Consider the following 21,239-nt stretch of genomic DNA (forward strand, 5'->3'; position numbering starts at 1 on the left):
ATAAATGAAGGCACCTAAAAACTCAGTATTTCTCTTGAATTTCCCTATGGTACACTTTGAAAATGGAGATGATTGGAATTGATATTTACAGGATAATTAGATACCTACCTATAGATATATAACAAAGATACACACATATACTGTATATGCAAATACATCTCAAAGGTAAAAGGTGTTTCAGCCTTCCTCTCAGCATTAGCTACATAGGAATCACAGGAAAAAAAAACAACCAACATCTAAAAACTTATAGACCTAAGTTTGGCTGCATGAACCTCACTCTTACATTCCTAACATACAAATACATCATTAAAGTCAAAACAGAATTGTACTGAAGGATTTGAGAAAAGGCTCTTAGGTTTATTATGTGCTACTTCTCCTTTATGATCAACATCTCCTATTCATGGAAGCATCTCTTCAGAAAAAACTACCCTCTCCCCTGTAAATATAATGAGCTGGCCAAGATGTCAAGAGATGCACTACTTGAAGCTACTCTTTCCTTTTTGTTTTTAAGCCAATCAAATCATTTCAGTAAGTGACATTTTCCCTGTAAAGTAAATCAATATTACTGTATACGTTGCCTAGGGTGAGATTTCATTTCCTTCAAATTAAAGTAAAAAGGCATACAAGCAATTCCCTTTCCCTACTACACAGTTCTGATGATGATCGTTGGAACATTACTGTCAGTTCAAGTCTGTGCCTCAGTCGCTGTAATCTGTTCTGGTTTGTGTCTCCATAACATTACACATCTTTATTCAAAAGTGTCAAAGCTGATTGTTTCTTTCTAACTTGATCTAACTAAATAATCATGCATTTGTTTTAATTTGTTTTGTCCTCTCCACTTCATCAAACAACAATTTATCACTATTACTTTCAAGTCTTTCAATTTGCTCTACTTACCCACCATAGTGCTATTAAAATTTGTGAAAAAAACCCAAACAAATAGAAAGCTTTTAAGGACATCTTTGGCAAAAAGTGAAAATTTAAAAAAATTAAAAAAAAAAAAATCATGCAGCTAATACTAATTTCTGTCAGTAATATAGAAAAAAAACCCTGCCAAATTATTGTCATAGGTAACATTTACAACTAAGAATGGTAAATACTTATTTTGCTTATAATCTTTTTTCCCCATCATCAGCCATTTTTTCCTACTTGCTATACTACACACAGTCTTACCTTTTATATTGCAAACTTTATAGTCATTATATATTTGTCAGACCTAATTTAGCCACCACTTTACTCCAGTACCTCTTATGATTTAAACTATACCCAGTGGATATCTAAAACAACTATGTGGATCTTCTCAATCAATACAGATCTATTATCAGTGCAGACTGCACCTTCTCCATATTAACTTCAGGCCCTGACAGCTGATGCAAACTCTCTCCCCATCTTGCACGACCTTCCCTGAAACCTTGTGTATCGTTAAGTGCCAGCTCAAATCTGTGCACTGAAGCAGAGATACCTGTGTTGTGGCAGGGAGGTGGCCCTTTCTAGAGGCCTGTCTCAAAGACAGGCAGCCACATGCTTAACTTCTGGCCTGAAGAGATTAAAGCCTGCTAACAGCACAAGCTCTACTACTTGCATTAGAAAAAACAGGATTAAAGAAAGTTAGGACCAAATTTGTAAAAATAACAGAGTTATGTCACTAACATGGAAGGAATGAATCACAGAACAAAGTTTAGAACACGTGTATTGTCAGATGAGTTTAAAACTTTTGTCAGTGATTTGAGAAATCACAATTTTTCTTCTGATGACTCCCTAAAGCAATAGCCATTACAACCATTAATAGCTTTAACAGACATCTTCTGTGCAACTCTACAGCACAGCTGATTATTACATGCTGGACATGAATAACTTGTCTAGCCTTTTCTGAAAGTCTGTGTTTAGATATTTGTTTCTTTCTCAATTTGCTAGTTATTTCCAAAAGAACCATCAAGAAACATAAACACAAGTGAGGCAGGTTAACATTTGTACTGTGATAAAAAACTTTGGTCTATAATGCCAAAAAAAAGGCAAATATATTTATATATATTAATTGTCTTGGTCTTTTTACTTAGGGTTCCATTCAAGATATTTGAAACACAATCAGAAAAGGAGAAAATATACCTATTAGGTTGAAATGAAAAATTCTTAAATATGTGACAGCTAGAGCTTGAGCCATGTGTTCAGTTTATGAGCTGATGAAGTTAAATTCTGCTAACAGCACAAGCTGAATTAGTTTTAGTCTGTCAATCAAAAACTAAGTTTCCAATCAAAACTAAGTTTTCACCCTTTTTTTGGCATAAGGTATTTCAGTTTTAAAAGCTTAATTCCAGATGAGTGAAATTTATTATTATCTCAACACCAAATGCTTCAAGTAGAAAACATTTTACATTTTTATCTGCCTATGTAGCAGTCCAATATTTCATTATGCCAATCACGTGAAATCAAAGCAGATAACACCAAAATTGTTCTTTTCTCAGAATACTGCCATTCCAAGAGAAGCTGTTGCTTTTGCTTATTAAAGGTGGATCACAAACCATATTACAACTACACAACAATACTATCAAAAAGCAAGAATATCAACATAACAATGGAATCATATTTTAAAATAAAACAGAAGACCAAATTATGCATGCACATATCAGATTAACAGGAGTTTCAAAGATATTTCAGGGCAAGCCTGGCATCAAGGTAGAACTAAAATTGTACCAGTATGCAAAGTATGCAGGCAGAAAGCAGTTTGAAACTCTGTCGTCCCCCCCCCGTCCCCTCCCCCAACAGTTTATTATTAGACTACTAGAGAATGAAAACATACCTATTTGTTTTGCAGCTTGTAATATAGTTTTTAAATCACCATTTACAGTTTGGTGTTCTTTTTTGTCCAAATTGTCATCAACAAACTTTATTATCTTCTTCCAAGTAAGATCAGACTTCAGCAATTGTTCATGTAGTTTTGATCTTTTAGTCTGAAAATGCAAAAATTTTTTTTTTACTTATTTCAAATTACTATATGGATGTTCCTTTAAAATTAAACATCAGATAAAAACACCTCTTTCCAATTGCATTCAGTTAGTAAGTAGTAATGATTGCAAGCAGTTTCCTTATTACTTGTTCTTTACACTCTTTCCTGAGTGTAAGGAAGAAGGAGGATACACACACACGTGCTCTCTCACTACTTTACTTTTTCTGAGGCAGAATTCTCTGTAAAGCCAAACTCTTGCAACTTCAGGAGATTCACAGCTCCCAAGATTCCAAATCCATTTCACATTACAGGTTCCCACAACACATCTATTGCTTTAATGTATTATTTCTTGGAGGGGGGTGTGTGTGTGTATTTAAATTCAGTATCACTAAATTTATTTTAAACATCACCCAGCAAGAGTCTGATGTGAACTTAATATTCAAAGGGAAATGTTTGGCTCCCTAGCTCTGCATAAGCTTTGCGCTAAAAACATACCAGCCCAGCCCAACTTAACTTCCTGAAGGATGAAATAACAGGGCTGTACTAACACAGCCAAGCAACCCTATCTATATAGCACATCATGATTGTAAGGGCCTAGCACAAATCACAAAGTTACAGCAAATTTGACTTTGAGTGAGGACACTGTGAAGGAATGCACAGGAAACTATACACACTCTGCCTAGGCTTGCTTGCCTACTCTTATAAAATAGCAATACAAATGAAGAAAGCAAACAATTCTTACTATATACACACTAATACTTTACAATTATGCTTTGGAAAAGAAAAAAAATCTTTACCGTTAAGTCAGCTAATTCTTCACTGTAATCCTCATGTTTAGTGACATTTGAAAAGGAGCGTAAAGCGCCTGTAAGACGAGGCAAGGCCATCTGTTACTCATTCAGTGATCCATAGGATGAGAAATCAAATCCCAGTTCAAGCACCTAGATGAGAACAAAATAAATAACATGGCTTTGTTAATGCTATAAATACAGACTCGCATCACAAACTTGAAAGACCTTTTTGAGCAAGCAGAACTTGGCTGGCACTTCAATTAAACAAGTTAAAAAAATCTCTCTCAAAAAATGCTGATCTTCAAAATCAATAGAAGGGAGGTGAAAGGCACAGAGCGTAGGGAAGACATGGTAACATGCAGAGGTCACTCAGCAGGTGGTTCTTCTCTCTCCTGCCTAAAGAAGAGTTACCAGCAATGAGGCAAAGTGGCTGTTATTCCTTTAGCACCACTAACACAAGAGTATTACAGTGAAATCTATGTAACTGAACTTAAACTCCCAAGGGCAATAAGTGATTACAACCTACTAGAAAGATTTGAACGCTCCACACTGGGAGCTCTCAGGTCATTAACAGCCTCGGGCGTTGATGCAGGGGCATCCTTCTTGACAACTGCTTAACCATTTTTAACCAGCAAAACAGGCAAAGAAAATTACGACAGGAAAAAAAGATCATAAATCGTATAGCACTGAACTATTATAAGAGATAAAGGGAATAAAAAGGCTACCGGAAAACTGAGAAAAAGTATGCCTCAGGATGTTTTCATCTCACAAGTGGGAGCATACACACACTTAGAGCACAGGACTCTCTCCAGGACTACAGCCTATTTCTGCACAGTCTTACTTCCTCTGTGAAACAGGCTCATATCTATACAGCAAAACACAGCTGTTCTCCATCTCAACTTGTACCCGTTCCAAGCCTTTTACTGAAACATTTCTCAAAGTTGTTTCATTTCAAAAGGTGCCCACAGCTGAATTGTTTAATGAACTCTAATGTACAGCAACAGTTTCTGATGGTGGCAGATAGATACAGATTCAGATTTAGATTATTTTTGAAACAACTAATGATACCATTACAAACTTAATGATCTGCATCATTCTTAGCATGCCTGAAGATCATCGACCATCCAGAATTTAAATAACTTAGAGTTAATAAAATTACTTTCCCCCGTCATATACTGTACAGAACTCCCTTCTTTAATCCAATTATTCTTACAGTTTTTCTGCATTTAATGACTGCATTTGTATTTTAGCTCTCAACTTTCCAATACAGCAAAAAAGGAAATCCAGATGCAGCACTCCAATCACAGACAGTGAAATATCACTCATTTGACAGGTCTGCTTGTTTTCCCACCTTGCATTAAGATGCTTTTAGAGAAAAGCTATCACAACAGCTGATATTTTGGGGACAAATGTTATACCGATGAAGGTACAAAATGCAGAAATATAAAATCTTTAACTGTGAAAGGGAGAGAGAGGACATGTTCAAATTCAAGCCTAGAAGCTGACAGAGCCAAGCAACACTGCAGCTTTTGAGATGTTCAGCGCATATACGACACGTAATTCATACCAGCGTAGCTCCTAGTGAAAACAGCCTGTGAACATTATAGCCACCATTACAGAAGGGAAGTAATGTGTCCAAAATTTGAAGGAATCTAGCCTGTCCTTTTTTGTTTGAACCTCATACTGCTCCAATGACATCACTGTCATTAGCTATTAAAGATCATTCCATTTTGACTGTTTATTTTATGCCTACACTCAAATACCTTTTTCTATAGAATTATGGTCCTTTACAATAACATGTAACAACATCACTGTAATATTATTTTAATTGTCTTTTCTGAAATAACATGCACAATAATTTATGAAAGTTCGAACCCACTTTTAAAAAGTTCACTTTTCTCACACACCTTTAGGAGATTTTAAAGCATCTCCAAGTCCTCCAGTTTGTTATGAAATTTTAAAGGAGTGTTTCTTCCTCGTTTACTCATTGAGTTATTAATACTTTCTGAAATAAAAAACCTGAATCCCCAGAGGACAAGTAAGGGCACACCTCCCTAACTGCAGACTTGGCCAGAGTCACATCCAGCCCCAAAGCTCTACAGTTGAGCTCATGCTAATAAATGCTGCTCCATGTGTGCCTATGTGCTTTCCAAACTTGCTGGTCCCTGAGGGGGCTGGTTTGGCAGAGCAGCCACCCAAGGCTTCTGCATCTCATTTATAGGCAGACACGTGCCCTTTATTTCTGGTCCATGACACCCACCATAGCACCACAAGAAAACAAAAATAGCCATTGATTAAGAAGTGAGGCACAGGTGCAATTACTCTGCTGTTAACATGAAAAACAAGGTAAAGTTTATGAACTTACACTATTATTCCACAACATAGTAGCGCCAGCTCTAAACACTGAGTCAAAAGTGCTGTGGCCCTATCAGATGCAGTGTAAATTTACATTTGTTTTAAAAAAAAAAAAAGTTACTTGCTTTCACATAAAGCGGGCTGATGTAGATACCTGCCTGCATCACGCTGCCTCTAGAGGGGATCAGCCACTGCTTGTTTTCCTGCAGCCACCACAAGGGTAACTAATTCCTTCTGATTTGACAGAAATATATCTCTTCACCCACAGTTTGATCTGAAACATCTGTACTACCAAATGATCCTGCTAAAATCTTCTGGTTTTGGAACAAGGACCTGAAAGGCAGCAGTGATTAAATCCTATTTACCAGGGTCCCCACATAGTGATGCAAGATGAACTTTTGCCGTTCTTCTGCCCATTCCCTCTCGAGAAAAAGGTGTAAGAATAGGTACCATCTTATTTCATGCTTGTAGAGGGCCAAGTGGAATGGGAATTCAACCGTGAGATCTGTGCAAGTTTATATGGTAAAAATATCTCCTGCCTGCTCTGCGTCAATCAAATAAGGGCAATTTGGGCCCATTCTGCTAATGATTTCTAGGAAAAGGAACTGAAGTTTGATGATTCCTAGAACTATCTTGGATTTCATGCCTCTTTAAAAAAACAAAAAACAAACTTTCCACCAAGCTCCTGTTTGTAAAGCAGAAAGAACACCATCTAAGTTTCTAAAGCTTTGTGAAGATGAGACGCAGTAACTTTTAAAGCCCATTTTACTTCTTTTAAAAGCAAGTGTGATTTTAATGTTGAAACTTTTTATGAAAGTAAAACATAAAACCAGATTATATTCAGGTATGAAACCATTCAAACTTTATTGTTTGAAAGTAAACCTAACAGTAAACATGGATCATAATCTCATAGGTTTTTATTCATCAAACTGAAACATTTAAAAAAAAATGCTAGCAATATTACAAAGGTTACAGACATTACTAGAGAAGTTTTCCACTTTGTATTTCCACCAACTTCTTCAGTCTTCCTCCCACTCTTGGCCTTCCTATATTTTTTCTATAAACAAGTAACAAAACCATCTTTTCTCCACTGAAATGTTATAGAGATTATGGTCAGAGAGATGCCATTTTAAAATTTACTTAATTCCTACACTCTCTAACAAAAGAAGCCAGCTGCCCAGTAGGGCTAAGAGAAAGGGACTGCTCAAATCTGGTACACCTCAATTTTCAAGTTGAACACAAATCTTTCTTTACTTACAAATGATGGAATAACAGCATTAACTGAATCTGAGGTAAAATCTGCAGTTACGCTATCCTAAAGTACCAGCTTCTGTAGCCTCTAATATTTGACTTGTTATAGCTCCCTTAAAACCTTACAGCAGTCATTTTGTTTAAGCTATTTAAGGAATATTATGTTACCAGGTTTTTCCTATACTGCCTATAATTCTTTAAACTATTAACAAGCTTCTTGCTCTCTATGTAAACTTTTCATTTATAAAACCTGAAGAAGTTTTTACTTATTACTAATCTAATCAAAGAATGTTATAAAGAAAAAGAGGCTTTAGACATTGGCAATTAATAGCAGGTTGCTGTTGATCACATAGTATTTGGATCAAATGGCATTTTCACTTTCACTTGTGAAAGTGGAAACATTTCAAATGAAAAAGCAGCAAAAAAGGCGAAAGATATCCCAGCCATAAGACAATACAAAAAATAAAGGGACAGTTTGGTAACCTTTTGCACATTAAATATATTTAAAAAACATTAAATGTTAGCCCAGGATTATGTAAATCAAACACAAAAGCAGCAAGACCATGAGGACACATTAAGTCATTTTAAATATATCCACATACAGTATATTTTACTTCTACTATGCAAGAGGAACAAAAATAAATAAATCCCAAAGCATTAAATTTTAGTGACATGAACACATTTTAGAATTGCAAAATTAACCTTAGCAGCTTCATTAACACAAAGGTAAACTTCATATTTTATTTATAAATAAGTCTCAATATTTAAAAAAACCCCCACATTCTATTTGGTGTGTATTGCTCACTGCCATTTTAAAGAAACAAATAAAAGCATTAGGTGAAAAAGCTATTTTACAACAATGAGAACATTTTTATTAGATTTACTTAAACTTCTTATCCAAGCATTTTTGATGCAAACAGTACAAATACAGCACCTAGCATCAAAATCAACTGCCAGGGATAATAGTGGTTTACTAATGTCTGGGATATTAATCATAAACAACAGGCCAAAGCAAGATATTACAATACTTATATTTTCCAACTTCATATTTTGCACCTTTATAAACAGTGCTATATGATGTCGGAACAACTGTACACTTTCAGACATCTAATTTTCTGCAGAAGAATCAGATATCACACTGGAATTCTTTCAAGTTGTCTGGGCTGAATATTGCTATCTCCAGTCAAGCCCGGGTCAATCTTTGAAAGGGAGATGTCAAGATTAAGGAATATGTACTCAGGAAGAAATAGCAGCTGCCTGATACATGGTATTCATCCCAGTGAATGCCAGAATTCAAACAAATGCTTCAGCATAATGAGGAAGCATAACAGTGCCTGTGTGTGCCATCCTTCATGTAAGAGACAATTTCAGGATCTTAATTATGTAAGTCACTAAACCAAAAAAACCCCTAAAAACAAATAATGGAATTGCAAGCCATGCATTCAATAGAGTATTAACCCTTTCCAGAATCTCTCACAATTTTAGCCATGCACATGGGATTACACAGCAGCTGCCTAACACTGTTCCTGCTAGCATCGGCGGGAGAGGCATTTCCTGTGATTATGCCCAACACTGTTTTGGTGTGATGCCAAACATGTGGCTTGGCCCAATAACATGTTCATTTTAGATGTGCTTTGAGATCATTACTAAGAATAGCTGTCGTTTCTAAAAAAAAAGTATTTAAAACAACCCTTTTTTCAGAATAACTTATCTTTCTTTTCCAACAATATAAGATGTAGTTCAATTTTTAGACTCAGAAACATCTGCATTTTTATACCCCATCACCTTAACTTTTTCATTCCCTGCAGCAAGAGACAAACTGCATCCCAAGCAACAGAGTCTTAAAGACTTGCCTTACATGTGGACATGTACTATAAGCAACTATCCAACTTCAACATACATAACATGTATGTTCATTTAAACACTAGGCATGAGCCACAAATACAAAATGGGGAGTGTGGGGGTTTGGTTTTGCTTTAGCTTAACAGGAGTCTCTCTATGCCTCTCACACTGTGCCATCAAGAGAGGCTGAAGACAATCCCAGGGGGTTCATCTGACTCCATTCCAGAAGTTTGTCACTAAAGGAAAAGGAGGATGTGTATGGAAGGTAAATACAGATGTACATATCCAAACGAAGTAAATGGAGGATGAAAAACAATAGATAAGTGAGAGAAAGAAAAAGCTTTGAGCTAATGGCAGCTAACTAACACATGTTGCATCTCACCAAGGATGGCTGAGAGGACATGGGATGCACTTCAGAAGAAATAACTGCTGTAATAATACATAAATAACAATTAATTGCATAACCGCTGTGATAAGAACATGTTAGAGCACCTGTTCAGATGGTAGTAAGAAAGTCTCCGTAACACATTCCTGTAGTGAAGAGCAAGCACACACACGGATAAGGCCTCCCACGCTAATGACTACTCACAGAGATGACATTGCCGAGTTCTTTGCAACTCAGTTTCAGGAGGTAAAAGAACTGCTTATAAGAGTTGCTAAAGATGCATAATAAAATTTCAATGGAATAAACAACTTCAGAATGCTGCACAGAGGTACAACTGGGTGACTACCTGTGAATGAAAATTTGTACAGATAATAAACAGCAAACATAGTAGGCTTACTGTAGCAGAAAACCACAAATAAAAGATTTTACCTTTCTTCTGAGCTCTAATGAGAAGGCAGGAACAGAAAAAAAATATGTATTTGTGCGGTGCATAGTATGCTTTAAAAATAACATTCTGTGCAAATCAAGTCACATCTTTAAAGATTACACAACCTGTGATAGCAAGGACTCTTCATAGAATCACAGAATACCAGGTTGGAAAGGACCTCAAGGATCATCTGGTCCAACCTTTCATGGTAAAAACCATGGTGTAGAAAAGATGGCCCAGCACCCTGTCCAGCTGAATCTTAAAAGTGTCCAGTGTTGGGGAATCCACCACTTCCCTGGGGAGATTATTCCAGCAGCTGATTGTTCTCATTGTGAAAATTTTTCCTCTTGTTTCCCATCAGAATCTCCCCAGGAGTTAACTTGTATCATGATACCTCGTCTTTTCCATGTGACTCCTTGTAAAAAGGAAGTCTCTGTGTTCTTTGTAGCCACCCTTCAAATACTGGAACATGGTGATAAGGTCTCCCCTAAGCCTTCACTTCTCAAGGCTGAACAAACCTGATCCTCTCAGCCTTTCCTCATCTGACCGGCTTCCCAGTCCCTCGATCATCTTTGTGGCCCTTCACTGGACCCTCTCCAACCTGACCCTCTCCAGCCCGTCCACATCTTTTTTTGTATATCAGGGACCAAAACTGAACACAGTAGTCCAGGTGTGGCCTGACAAGTGCCGAGTAGAGTCTGGTAATGACTTCTGTATCTCTGCTGGTGATGCCCTTGTTGACGCAACCCAGCGTTCTGTTGGCTTTCTTTGCCACTGCAGCACACAGTTTAGTCATATTGAGCTTGATGTCCACCAGGACCCCCAGGTCCCTTTCCACAGACCTGCTCCCCAGCCAGGTAGATCCCAGCCTGTGCTGAACTCCTGGATTACGTATCTCCTAGGTGCAAGACCTTACACTTGGCCTTGTTGGACTTCTTCATGAAGTTCTTGTTAGCCCATTCTTCCAGCCTATCCAGGGCTTCCTGCAGGGTGGGTCTCCCTTCTGAAGCGTCCACTTCCCCACTCAGTTTGGTATCATTGGCAGACTTCATCAGGGTACACTTGATCTCATCATCCAGATCACTTATGAAGATATTAAACAGCTTTAGGCCCAACGTCAATCCCTGGGGATCCCACTTGTGTCAGGTTGCGAGTTTGAAAAGGAGCTATTTACTATCACCCTCTGGGTGCAGCCTGTCAGCCAGTTCCCCACCCACCGCACAGACCACTTGTCTAGACCATAACTCATCTGTTTCTCTAGGAGGAGGCTGTGGGGAACCGTTTCAAAAGCCTTGGAGAAATCCAATGTCCGCCACTCACCCCACATCAACCAAGCACGTTACTTCATTGTAGAAGGTGGTCAGGTTTGTCAAGCACAATTCGCACCTGGTGAATCCATGCTGGCTTTTCCCAATCATGCACTTCATTTGACTTGGGATAATCCTCAGGAGGATGCATTCCACAACTTTCCCAGGGACTGACTGATGAGCCTGTAATTTCCTGAATCCTCCTTTAAGCCCTTCTTGTATATGGGGGATGAGATTAGCCTTCTCCCAGTCTTCTGGGACATCCCCCAATCTCCATGACTTCTCAAAGATTACAGAGAGTGGCCTCACAACAACATCAGCCAGCTCACTTAACACCCTCTGGTGGATAACATCAGGGTCCATTGATCTGCAGAGGTGAAGTTCCTGTAACAGTTCACACACCAGTGCTTCCTTCACTGACTGGGTTTGTGTTTGCATCGACCTGAATTTTTGTTCCCAAGGCCTGGGGCCCAACAGTGCTGGTAAAGACAGAGGTGAAGAAAATGTTGAGAATCTCTGCCTTTTCAGCATTGTAGGTGACCAGTTCACCTCTCCTGTTTAACAGTGGGCCAGTATTTTCCTTCTGTTTCTGCTTGTTGTTTATGTACCTGAAGAATCCCTTCTTGTAGTTTGACATCTGTGGCCAATTTCAATTGGAGCTGAGCTTTTGCCTTTCGACTGCATCTTTGCACACCCTGGCAATGCCCTTGTAGTTCTCGATGGGTATTCATCCACTCTTCCATCTCTAGTGTGCTTCTCTTTTGGTTTTGAGCAGACTCAGAATCTTGCCACCAATGGGGCTTAATTGTACTTTGATTGCCATACCAAAGACCACAAAAGGTCTGAGGCTGGCCACAAGAAAAGCTTACCAAAATAAACTTTCTCATTCTAACACTGATTCTAAACCATGCCGGGGAGTTGTTTCTTGGTTGTCCACCCCCTCGCCTTCTCCCAGAACAGTTTACAGGTACATCAGCCCTTTCAGAACATCAGAAGGTGGTCTCCCATAACACTTCACTTCAAAACACTAGTGAAAATGATCTGGGAGGGTGAACTGACCTTGCATAAAGGGAGAGAATGGATGCGTCTACATGTCTATATTCAAATATGTTCTTGCAAAGATATAGTTAATGGTATTATAGGAGCTTTTAAGCGTAACGTAATTGTGCAAGAGGTAAAAATCATCACATTACAGCTCTTCTAGAAAGACTTGTTATATACCATCTATACAAACCTTTGCGAGCACCTTTATGCAACTGAGGCAGAGTAACATGAAGAATTATCAAGAATAGTAGCAGCTTCAGGGTGCAGTCAGGCACATCTCTCATGGATAACACACAGCTATTCCTGGACATAGACAACTATGACTTATGGTGAAAATCCAAACGTATTTTTGGAATTAGCTAGTAACATCCCATGAGCAGAAAAAACAATGACTCGGATTAATACCACTGAAGTTAATAAACTGGACCTCTACTTTGGCAGGGCAACAGTATTACTTATTAACTTTTTTTAACAATAAAGCTATAATGAGAAAGTCACTTTTGAATTATACAAAATATCTTTAATTAACTGAAAAAACAGTGCATATTATGGAAGCTTACTGTTGGTATATCCAAAGCTCAGGAAGCAGTGAAGTTAACTGAATAATTAGCTTTCAAAAGACAAGATAAATTATGCCTGGCTCACAAACTTGGTGTGCAAGATCAGGTTCTGCTTACTTTCTTTTGAGAAATGTTTCGTATGCAGAAGAAAAGCAGGTCCAAACGACTCTTCAAGGCAAACAGGACTACCAGAAGGAAAGCAATTCTACTTCACCTTTTAGCTTCTTCAGCAGCATAAAATGAGTAAAATCGAAAGGAGACATTTATTTAACAGATGCATACCTGAAAGTGCAACATAGCAAACTGTGTATCCAAGTACTACTATTAGGATACCTAAGCCATACTGTTCATGGTAGGTACATGTTATTCATAATTTAGTGAATTCTGCTTTGGAATTCTCCATAGAAGAAAGTAACTAACTACGTTTCTTTATATTTCAAATCAAGCTTGACTAGCACGGGTTTGTTTAAGAGAAGGGTCAAATGTAACTTCATTTAAATAATAAACCTTCAGCAGATGCTACAGACGTAGTAAAGATACCACAGAGCTTCTGTTCATTATCAGTGAATGTGATTGAAAACTGTGCTCAAGAAACAGAATATGCTTTTCTCTTCTCCCACACTCCCTCCTTTCCATCTGCACTCTTACAACACTAAAATATCCAGTCCTACAAATATACCTTGGGATAGTCTGGATCATTTGACCATTTCAAACTGAGGAATATCTTTTTGCCACCGCTTCTTGTGAAAATGGCATCAGCCCATGCCTGACGGAGGAAACTATTCCCAGAAACTCAGCACTCACACCTTGAGCCTTAGGAGGCAGTGGGGGAAACCACCTGTTTCTAACCCTGGCCCTGTCGTGATTTAAACCTGGCTAGCAGCCAAACATCACGCAGCCACTCGCTAAGCCTCCCTCACCCTGGGGAATGGGAGAAAGAACTGGAGGAGTAAGCGTAAGGAGACTCATAGGTTGAGATAAAAACAATTTAATAATTGAAATTAGATAAAATTAAAATAATAATTATAATAATAGAAAATACAAAAGAGTAATGCACAATGTGATTGCTCACCACCCACTGACTGATGCCCAGCCTGTTCCTGGCTAGTGATCCTAAAGAAAGAATCCTGAAACCAGAATCCTGGAAGCCAGAGTGAGCTTCCCGATCCACCCTCCTCTATATACCAAGCATGATGTTACATGATATGGACTATTCCATTGGCCAATTTGGGTCCGTTGCTGCCTATGCTCCCTCCCAGCTTCTTGTGTACCTGCGCCCTATCAGGACATGGGGAGTTGAAAAGTCCTTGATTTCTTAGCAACAACTAAAACCATCAGTGTATTATCAACATTCTTCTCATACCAAATCCCATACTGAATCCAAAACACAGCACTATTCTAGCTATTAAGGAGGGAAAAAAAATGAGCTCTATCCAAGCCAAAACCAGGACAGGTCCCTAAAACTGGAGATACAAACCCTACACATACTCCTGAAGTTCGCCTACCTTGCCTAGATTAATCTTAAAAAGTAATGAATGTAAAGGCTGCTTTTAGTCAGGTCTAAGGTCGAGCTCCTAAATAATTGGAAACAAGACTGGAAAGCAGAAACAAAGTCTTCAGCTCCATTACAGAATAAATTTGACAAATTGTTTGTTAGAAGGTCTACTAGTCTCATCTCCATCTCCAACACACATCCCAGTCATGTTACCAGGGAAACTGTACAGGAGAAATCAGATTCCGAATACTGCCCCCAAGATCTGTACAGACTCATACCTATGTACCTCGCCTGTCTACTGTGGTTATGTTTACAACACACACGTAAGCAGACACTACTATGCTTATACACAGAGAAGTACCACACAAAGCCTAGAGCCCATTTGCTTCATGGCATTTAGGCACATGCACTGACATTTTTCTCTCCAAAACCAGCTGTGATTTTAGATAGAAAACCAACAATGTGAAAACATTTCTGAAGGCCTGTGACTGAATCAGGCAGGAAAATTGAAGTTTCCCTTATGACAGGCACCTGGGATTTAGTCTCTAAGCACAGTGTCTAATGGCATTTGAGACCCTTTAAAATATCAAAAGATATTTGCATGGACCAGTAGATATGACATAAGTCCTATGAAACATCCACATCCTCTGAAACAGAAGCTGGATACAAGGTGTAATTCTGTGAGGTTTTTAAACTGGCAACAGGTGTGTGTTCAAGCACCTGAATCACCAGATTTACAGACAACTAAACAAATGCCTCAAATACTGTATTATCTCCAATTTCTAAATAACTGGATGCTAATTATCCACTCAATACCATTATTATCCTTCATAATTAACTCTGATTTCCTTCAAATTATGGTTTCATTAGGCCTCAAGGTTGGAACTGAATCATTCTGAATCTGGAGCATCTCCACAAATGTTTTTGAAGGAAGCATGAGCCATCCCTTTGAGAAAAACATAACCTATTTTAGCATTTAAGAAGGATCTCTCGAATGCAATAAAACAAAAGACTAAGCCAGGTAACCCCACTAATCCTGAAAACCCTGCCTGTACACTATTACTCAAGTCACAAAGGAGGGGTCATACGAGTACAATTGCTCTCTTACTTCTCATTAACCCATCCTGTAAGATTCCTGAAATAACTGTGGGAAAGTTTTTCAAACAGGGTAGAGCTAAAATAAAGAAGTATTATGGTAAAGTCTAGAAAATAGTTTTAAAGAAGCATATAACCATCCATTATATATCAGTTGCCATTGTTTTTGAGACTACTGCCTTCATAAGAGATGATAAACAGGACATCTAACGTAAGTGTCCCTGAAGCATGAAGCTTCCTCCCAGGCCTAGGGTCATGCAGATAATGCACCCCTGTACAAACACGGAGGCAGTACCAGTACCCTTAGGAACCCAAAGCAGCAAACACGCTATAACACCTCTAGTCATTGTTGCATATATATATGTGCAGTATCACAAGTGATTTTTACAAACTGATCTGAAAGAAAATAAAATGAAATTTTTTTGTGTATGTGGACAAGTCCAACTATATCACTGGTGAAACTCATAGACTTGGAAAATATATTTGAGATCCATTTGACAATAGCCAAGTTAACGACGGGAGAATGTCTTTTTGACGCTATAATACATACTGGATGAGTTGTGTTGCTATTAGCACTGCCAAAATCAGAATCAAGGATTCATTAATTGGTTAAATAACACTGTCTCTGGTACTTCATGACATTTCTATTTGATCTCTGCTGAATTCATCATCAAAAACTATGTCCAAGAATTGCACTGACTTGTAAATATGACTTGTATGACATAATCGTCATCAAAAGTGGATCACAAAATTCATGCTTTATTCAGCATGGTGTAAAATGAACTCTTCACAGAAGAGTCATTGGCAACGTTCATGTCACTGGGAAAGACAGGGTGTCAGTTCTGAATTAACTGTCTTACCAAACATCCTGAGTCCTTCTCAAGAACTTCTTTACTTCTTTAGTAACTAGTTACAGTTAATAAATTCATTACATCTAGCAGACAGTGTACTGTGCTTATACAGCTACTGTGCAATCTAGGCCAACATTCACATTTAATCTTAAAGAACATTTGTTCTATGAAAGCACTGAGGCAGGATTTCTCATTTAGAGAAAATATTAAATATTTTTTTGCATTCAGCAATTTCATCAATAAAACTGGTAATAATACAGATAATGCTAGCAATCTGAAACAAAAAAATCTGCAAGTGCTTAAAAATAAACCACAGAATTATTTTTCAGAACAGAAATATGCAGGAAGAAGCTGTAGATTCTACAGTGCTTCTAGTAACATACAAGAAAACTAATTTAATTGTCATGTACTAAAAATAGGGAACTGCCCTTCGAAAGAAACAAGGGTACTGGAGAACTCTGGCTATTGCTAAATAAAAAGTTTCCAAAACTATCAGCTATAAATAAGCTCATCCTAGTTCCAGAAACTTTTGTGAGAGTCAGAATTTTATTAATGGTTGCAATAAATAATACAGAAATATGTAGAAAATGACCCATTACATAGAAATAATAATCAGTTGTCATTATCCACACAAATGCATCAATTTCATTAAAATAATTCAAGTGTATTGTGTAATTTTAAGTGTTTGCTATATTTAGCAACACTTGGATTGACTGCATTCATTTAATTTTCATATTGATGTTTTTTAATATTTTCTAAAAAATGTCCTTACCCTTTTTCTACCATTCAGTACCTTGTTTGAAACCCGTCATAGTTTTTGAGTAGGGAAGGAGTCAGAAAGTCATGACTAGAGAGTTCGAGGAAAACTCTCTAGTTAGTAACATCCATGAACACTCAAGACAATCAAGATTATTTAAGTAGGGCAAGCCTTCTGACTAACATCAGTGAAAACTCTCATCAGGACATGGTGATCATGTGCACACTCCATTGCAAAGATATAGTAAACATCTTCCTAATAATACACAGCAATTGGGAGCTGAAAGCTGTAACTTTTATCCAAAATTCATCTTTCTGAAAAGTGTTTTAATTCTGAATATACTAAGATGATACTAATAAAATGTCACAGGTAAGAATCTCCTGAATATTAGTTACTAGGCTGCTGCATTTAAGTCCTGTATCAATACATTAAATACACGTATTTAAACTTGGCTAAGTTTGAGTAGATTTTAGCATTATGCTATTCCTCAGTCTTTCTAGCATTACTCCTAAAAGTCTCCATCAGCTTTTCTTACCATTGTGGTGGTACCAAATTGCCAAAGACTCTCAGTCCCTAGTAACTCCTAATTTTCTGAGAAACATCATGATTTAAGAATACACAGAACTTAATGCTTTTTAACAAAACTCTCTAGGAACACAAAATAACCAAGATAACTTTGCCCAAAATCCCAAACTCTAGGCACACACAAGACATATAGATCTACACAATGCATTACAGGCAAATTCTACCAATTTTTTTTCTGACCACACCAGCGTTTTGAGTGGGTATCGATTACTGGATAGCTAATTCCTGCTTTCTGCTTAAAACAGCTAACAAGAAATCCTGACATGCCTTCCTTTTCAAACTGATTTCTAGCTAGTCTTCTAAGTCAGGTGACTTACTGATCATATCTGCCTATGACCAATGTCTTCCATAAGACAACTATTTATTTGTTAGCACTATGCTATCCCTCAGTCTTTCTAACATTCCTCCTAAAAGTCTCTGTCAGCTTATTTGAATATTTTTCCAAAGGTACATCCACATGAATGAACCCCTCATGGTCTAGCAGCCCTCTCTTATTGGATCCATGTCACGGCATGCTGAAGGTTCAGTCTGGCTCAGGGGTTAAAAGAGTGAATTTGTATTTCATATCAGGAAAGCAAACAGAGGCATATTCAAAACAGAGCTCGCTGTTTGACATAACATGGTCAAACACTGAAGTGCAGGGAAGATGCATACAGATTCCCCAAAATCAATCCATCAAGACAAGCTCTTCCAGTTGAAGAGCTGAAAGCACAGTCCAAACCACCCCGGGCCTTCCAGGTACCTTTGGGGGTACCTCCCTCTTCAGACCTTTCTCCTATGCCTGGAGGCAATACTACTTCCTCCCCTGCAAAGAGCTGTAAAGAAACCCAAGGTTGTAACAGAAATACCAGAAGCTGTCCCACGGCAGACAACTGTCCACTTTCAATTTGGCTTAAATATAAATTATTCTAATCTGTTATTTAATGTTGGTAGGATGTAGGGAAAAAAATGGCCAAAATTTCACCCTAAAAATTTATGAAAAAAAAAAGTGAGAAGCATCATTTTAAATATACCCCTATAGCCTGAAAACACACATGCTTCCTTTTAAAGTAGGCCCTTCTACCAAGAAAAAAAAAAGTTAATTAAAAATACATTTAAACAACACTCAACTACTGAATAGACACATAGCGCCATAAAGGAATATTATTAGAGACAGAGTCCCTTGTCATCTCTTCAGAGCTCATATGCCCCACAGGCACTTCAAACAGAACGTCAGCTATTTGAGGACCAGCAAATAACAGCTTCCTAATTGATAATTTATTATTATTACACTTTAGAATTAGAACTTTAAAAAAAAAAAAAAAAAAGTAATGCTACATTCCTGTAATATTACAATGCATGCAAACTAGAATCAAAACTTAACAGCTGCTGCCCACCCTTCCTGGGCTGACTGCCTGTAGTGTTGGCAATACATGCAAGAGGGTACTTTGAGAAAGGCACCTGTATGGTTTCCTACAGTGAGGATACCCCTAACCATCTTTTCACAAAGCTTGTAAACATCAGAAATGCATGCTTGTTCCATGAGAAAATGGGGAGAGGAACAAAAATTGGGGCATAATGTTACTATTCTTGGCTGATATAATGAAAAGGAAAATAGCCCCATTATGTCTCTAGTAATCTGAGGACGTTAAAGCAGGATTTTTCCAGTTGTGCAGTTTTTCAAATGGTTACATTTCTAGAAATGTAGTCATATTCTGTTACAATGCATGTAAAATGTCTTAAAACATGTTTTAGAAAAATTGTACTGTAAGCTAAGAAATATGCACATATTAGTCAAGATTCTCCTACTTAACCATTAAAAGCCTTTGAACAAGTATCATGAGTATTCAGCACAGCAGATATACAAACTGTTCAGGTTTATAGAATTTATTTATATTGATACTTCAGAGGCAACACAGCTCTATACCATATGATGTCATGCTGAGCAATAAAAACCTCAAGGAAAGAAGCAAGGGGGGGATGACATCCATGCTTATGGTGGTTGTCTTTCCAAGCAACTGTTATATGTCTCCTATTTTCTCCCTGTCTTGCAGCAGAAAGGAGTGAGAGAGAGGTTGGGTGGGTATTTGGCTGCTGGCCAGGGTCAACTCATGACAAATAATAAATTTCTTGAAAGAAACAGGAGAGGACTTTCAGAGATCCTCTTTACTCTTTCCTAATCTTTCAAGGAGAGGACAAATTGTACTCCCTTAGAGTAGCAGCTAAGAATAATGCCTTCACATTTCTTGAACAAATTAATCAGAATCCAGTTTCCAAATACAGACTCACTAAGCAACTCGGTTCAACAGTTTCACCCGTTTCAAAGAAAGGAGTGGTTGATATAGATATAAATGTTTCTGTCTATGTTTTAAGAAATATTTGAACGCATGCAAGTAAGTCACTACTGTACAAACCCATCTACTTATTCTCACAACTTCCTTAGAATCCAATTTACAACTGGAAAACTGAAATTTACTCCCCAAATCACCCAACAAATGCTTCAGTCACCAACCCATTATTCCATGATCATCTATTCTTACTGTATGACCACTTATGATTAAGTTTCAGCCCTATAATATCAGATTCAGTTTATTTTTCAGGCCAAAATTCCAACATGCCTTTGGGCAAGCAAGGGAAACAGATGGCTCAGAGTAAATACATGCCATAGAACAAATGATGGGAAGGTCTAGGGAGGTGTGTAATCCATATCCCTAAGCTACAATCCTAAACTCCGCATACAATGAAAGGGGAGAACTAGCAACTTTTCCCTCCCTAAAATATCAGTTAGGTAAAACATTCTCCACCTTCCTGTTAAAGATATTCTTCTCTAGCATCAACAAGATTTAACAAGCCAGAAAAAGAACATGCGTTTTAATTTGCATCTCAGAGAGATGCGCTCAGCTAGAGGCTGGCCACCAAACTCTAGTCCATATATTAATAATGTACTGAATAAAACACAGAAAACACCAACTGCCCTTTCAGCAAGGACAAAGTGGTAAATGCCCAAGCAGTCCAGCACAGCCACTGTAGCCTAATTAAGTCTTTCTTGGTTTCTCCCTAGCCTAATGGATTTTCAGTAAGCTACACAGAGTTGTGTACAACTATAAGAGGAATATTCCATATCAAGTGACTAGAATAACCTCAAGGAACACAGGGCACAGGGATCTTTCATGCCACTGGTTAATTCAGTGACCACTGCTACTACAGAGCCAGAGCGCACTGCTACTTCTTCCTTCAATCAAAGTTTTTAGGTGTCTGCACAAAGTGTTGGGGTGGGTTGACCCTGGCCAGCATCCAAGCAGCCACAGAGCTGCTTGCTCACCCCCCACCACAGTGGGACAGGGGAGAAAATAGGAAGAACAAAAGTAAGAAAACTTACAGGTTGAGATATACAGTTTAATAGAGGAAGGAAAGAAAAAAGCAAAGGAAATCACGTCCCATAGGCTGATCAATGCCCCACGAATCTCCAAACAGCAGACACCTTGGAAGCAAAAAAACCCCTTTCTTCTTCCTCGACCACGGTTTTTATTTATGAGCATGACAACACACAGTATGGAATACCTCTTTGGCC

At 38.0% G+C, this 21,239-nt stretch overlaps 1 protein-coding gene across 11 annotated transcripts in view; it reads right to left on the reverse strand.

The window, feature by feature from the left end:
* Positions 1 to 21,239, reverse strand: part of ASCC3 (activating signal cointegrator 1 complex subunit 3) — a 288,803-nt gene that overhangs the window by 263,629 nt on the left and 3,935 nt on the right. For 10 of the 11 annotated variants that reach the window (XM_074862160.1, XM_074862162.1, XM_074862163.1 and 7 more), the window contains exons 2-3: positions 3,742 to 3,885; positions 2,798 to 2,948 (exon numbers count right to left, since the gene is read on the reverse strand). In XM_074862160.1, coding sequence (XP_074718261.1) covers positions 2,798 to 2,948; positions 3,742 to 3,831 — 241 coding nt within the window. In that variant the 5' untranslated portion in view covers positions 3,832 to 3,885. Of the gene's footprint in view, positions 1 to 2,797; positions 2,949 to 3,741; positions 3,886 to 13,023; positions 13,131 to 21,239 lie in introns of all 11 variants that reach the window. The other variant, XM_074862161.1, reaches the window with a different exon arrangement.

This window comes from Strix uralensis, chromosome 3 (genome assembly GCF_047716275.1).
Source record: "Strix uralensis isolate ZFMK-TIS-50842 chromosome 3, bStrUra1, whole genome shotgun sequence".
NCBI lineage: Eukaryota > Metazoa > Chordata > Aves > Strigiformes > Strigidae > Strix > Strix uralensis.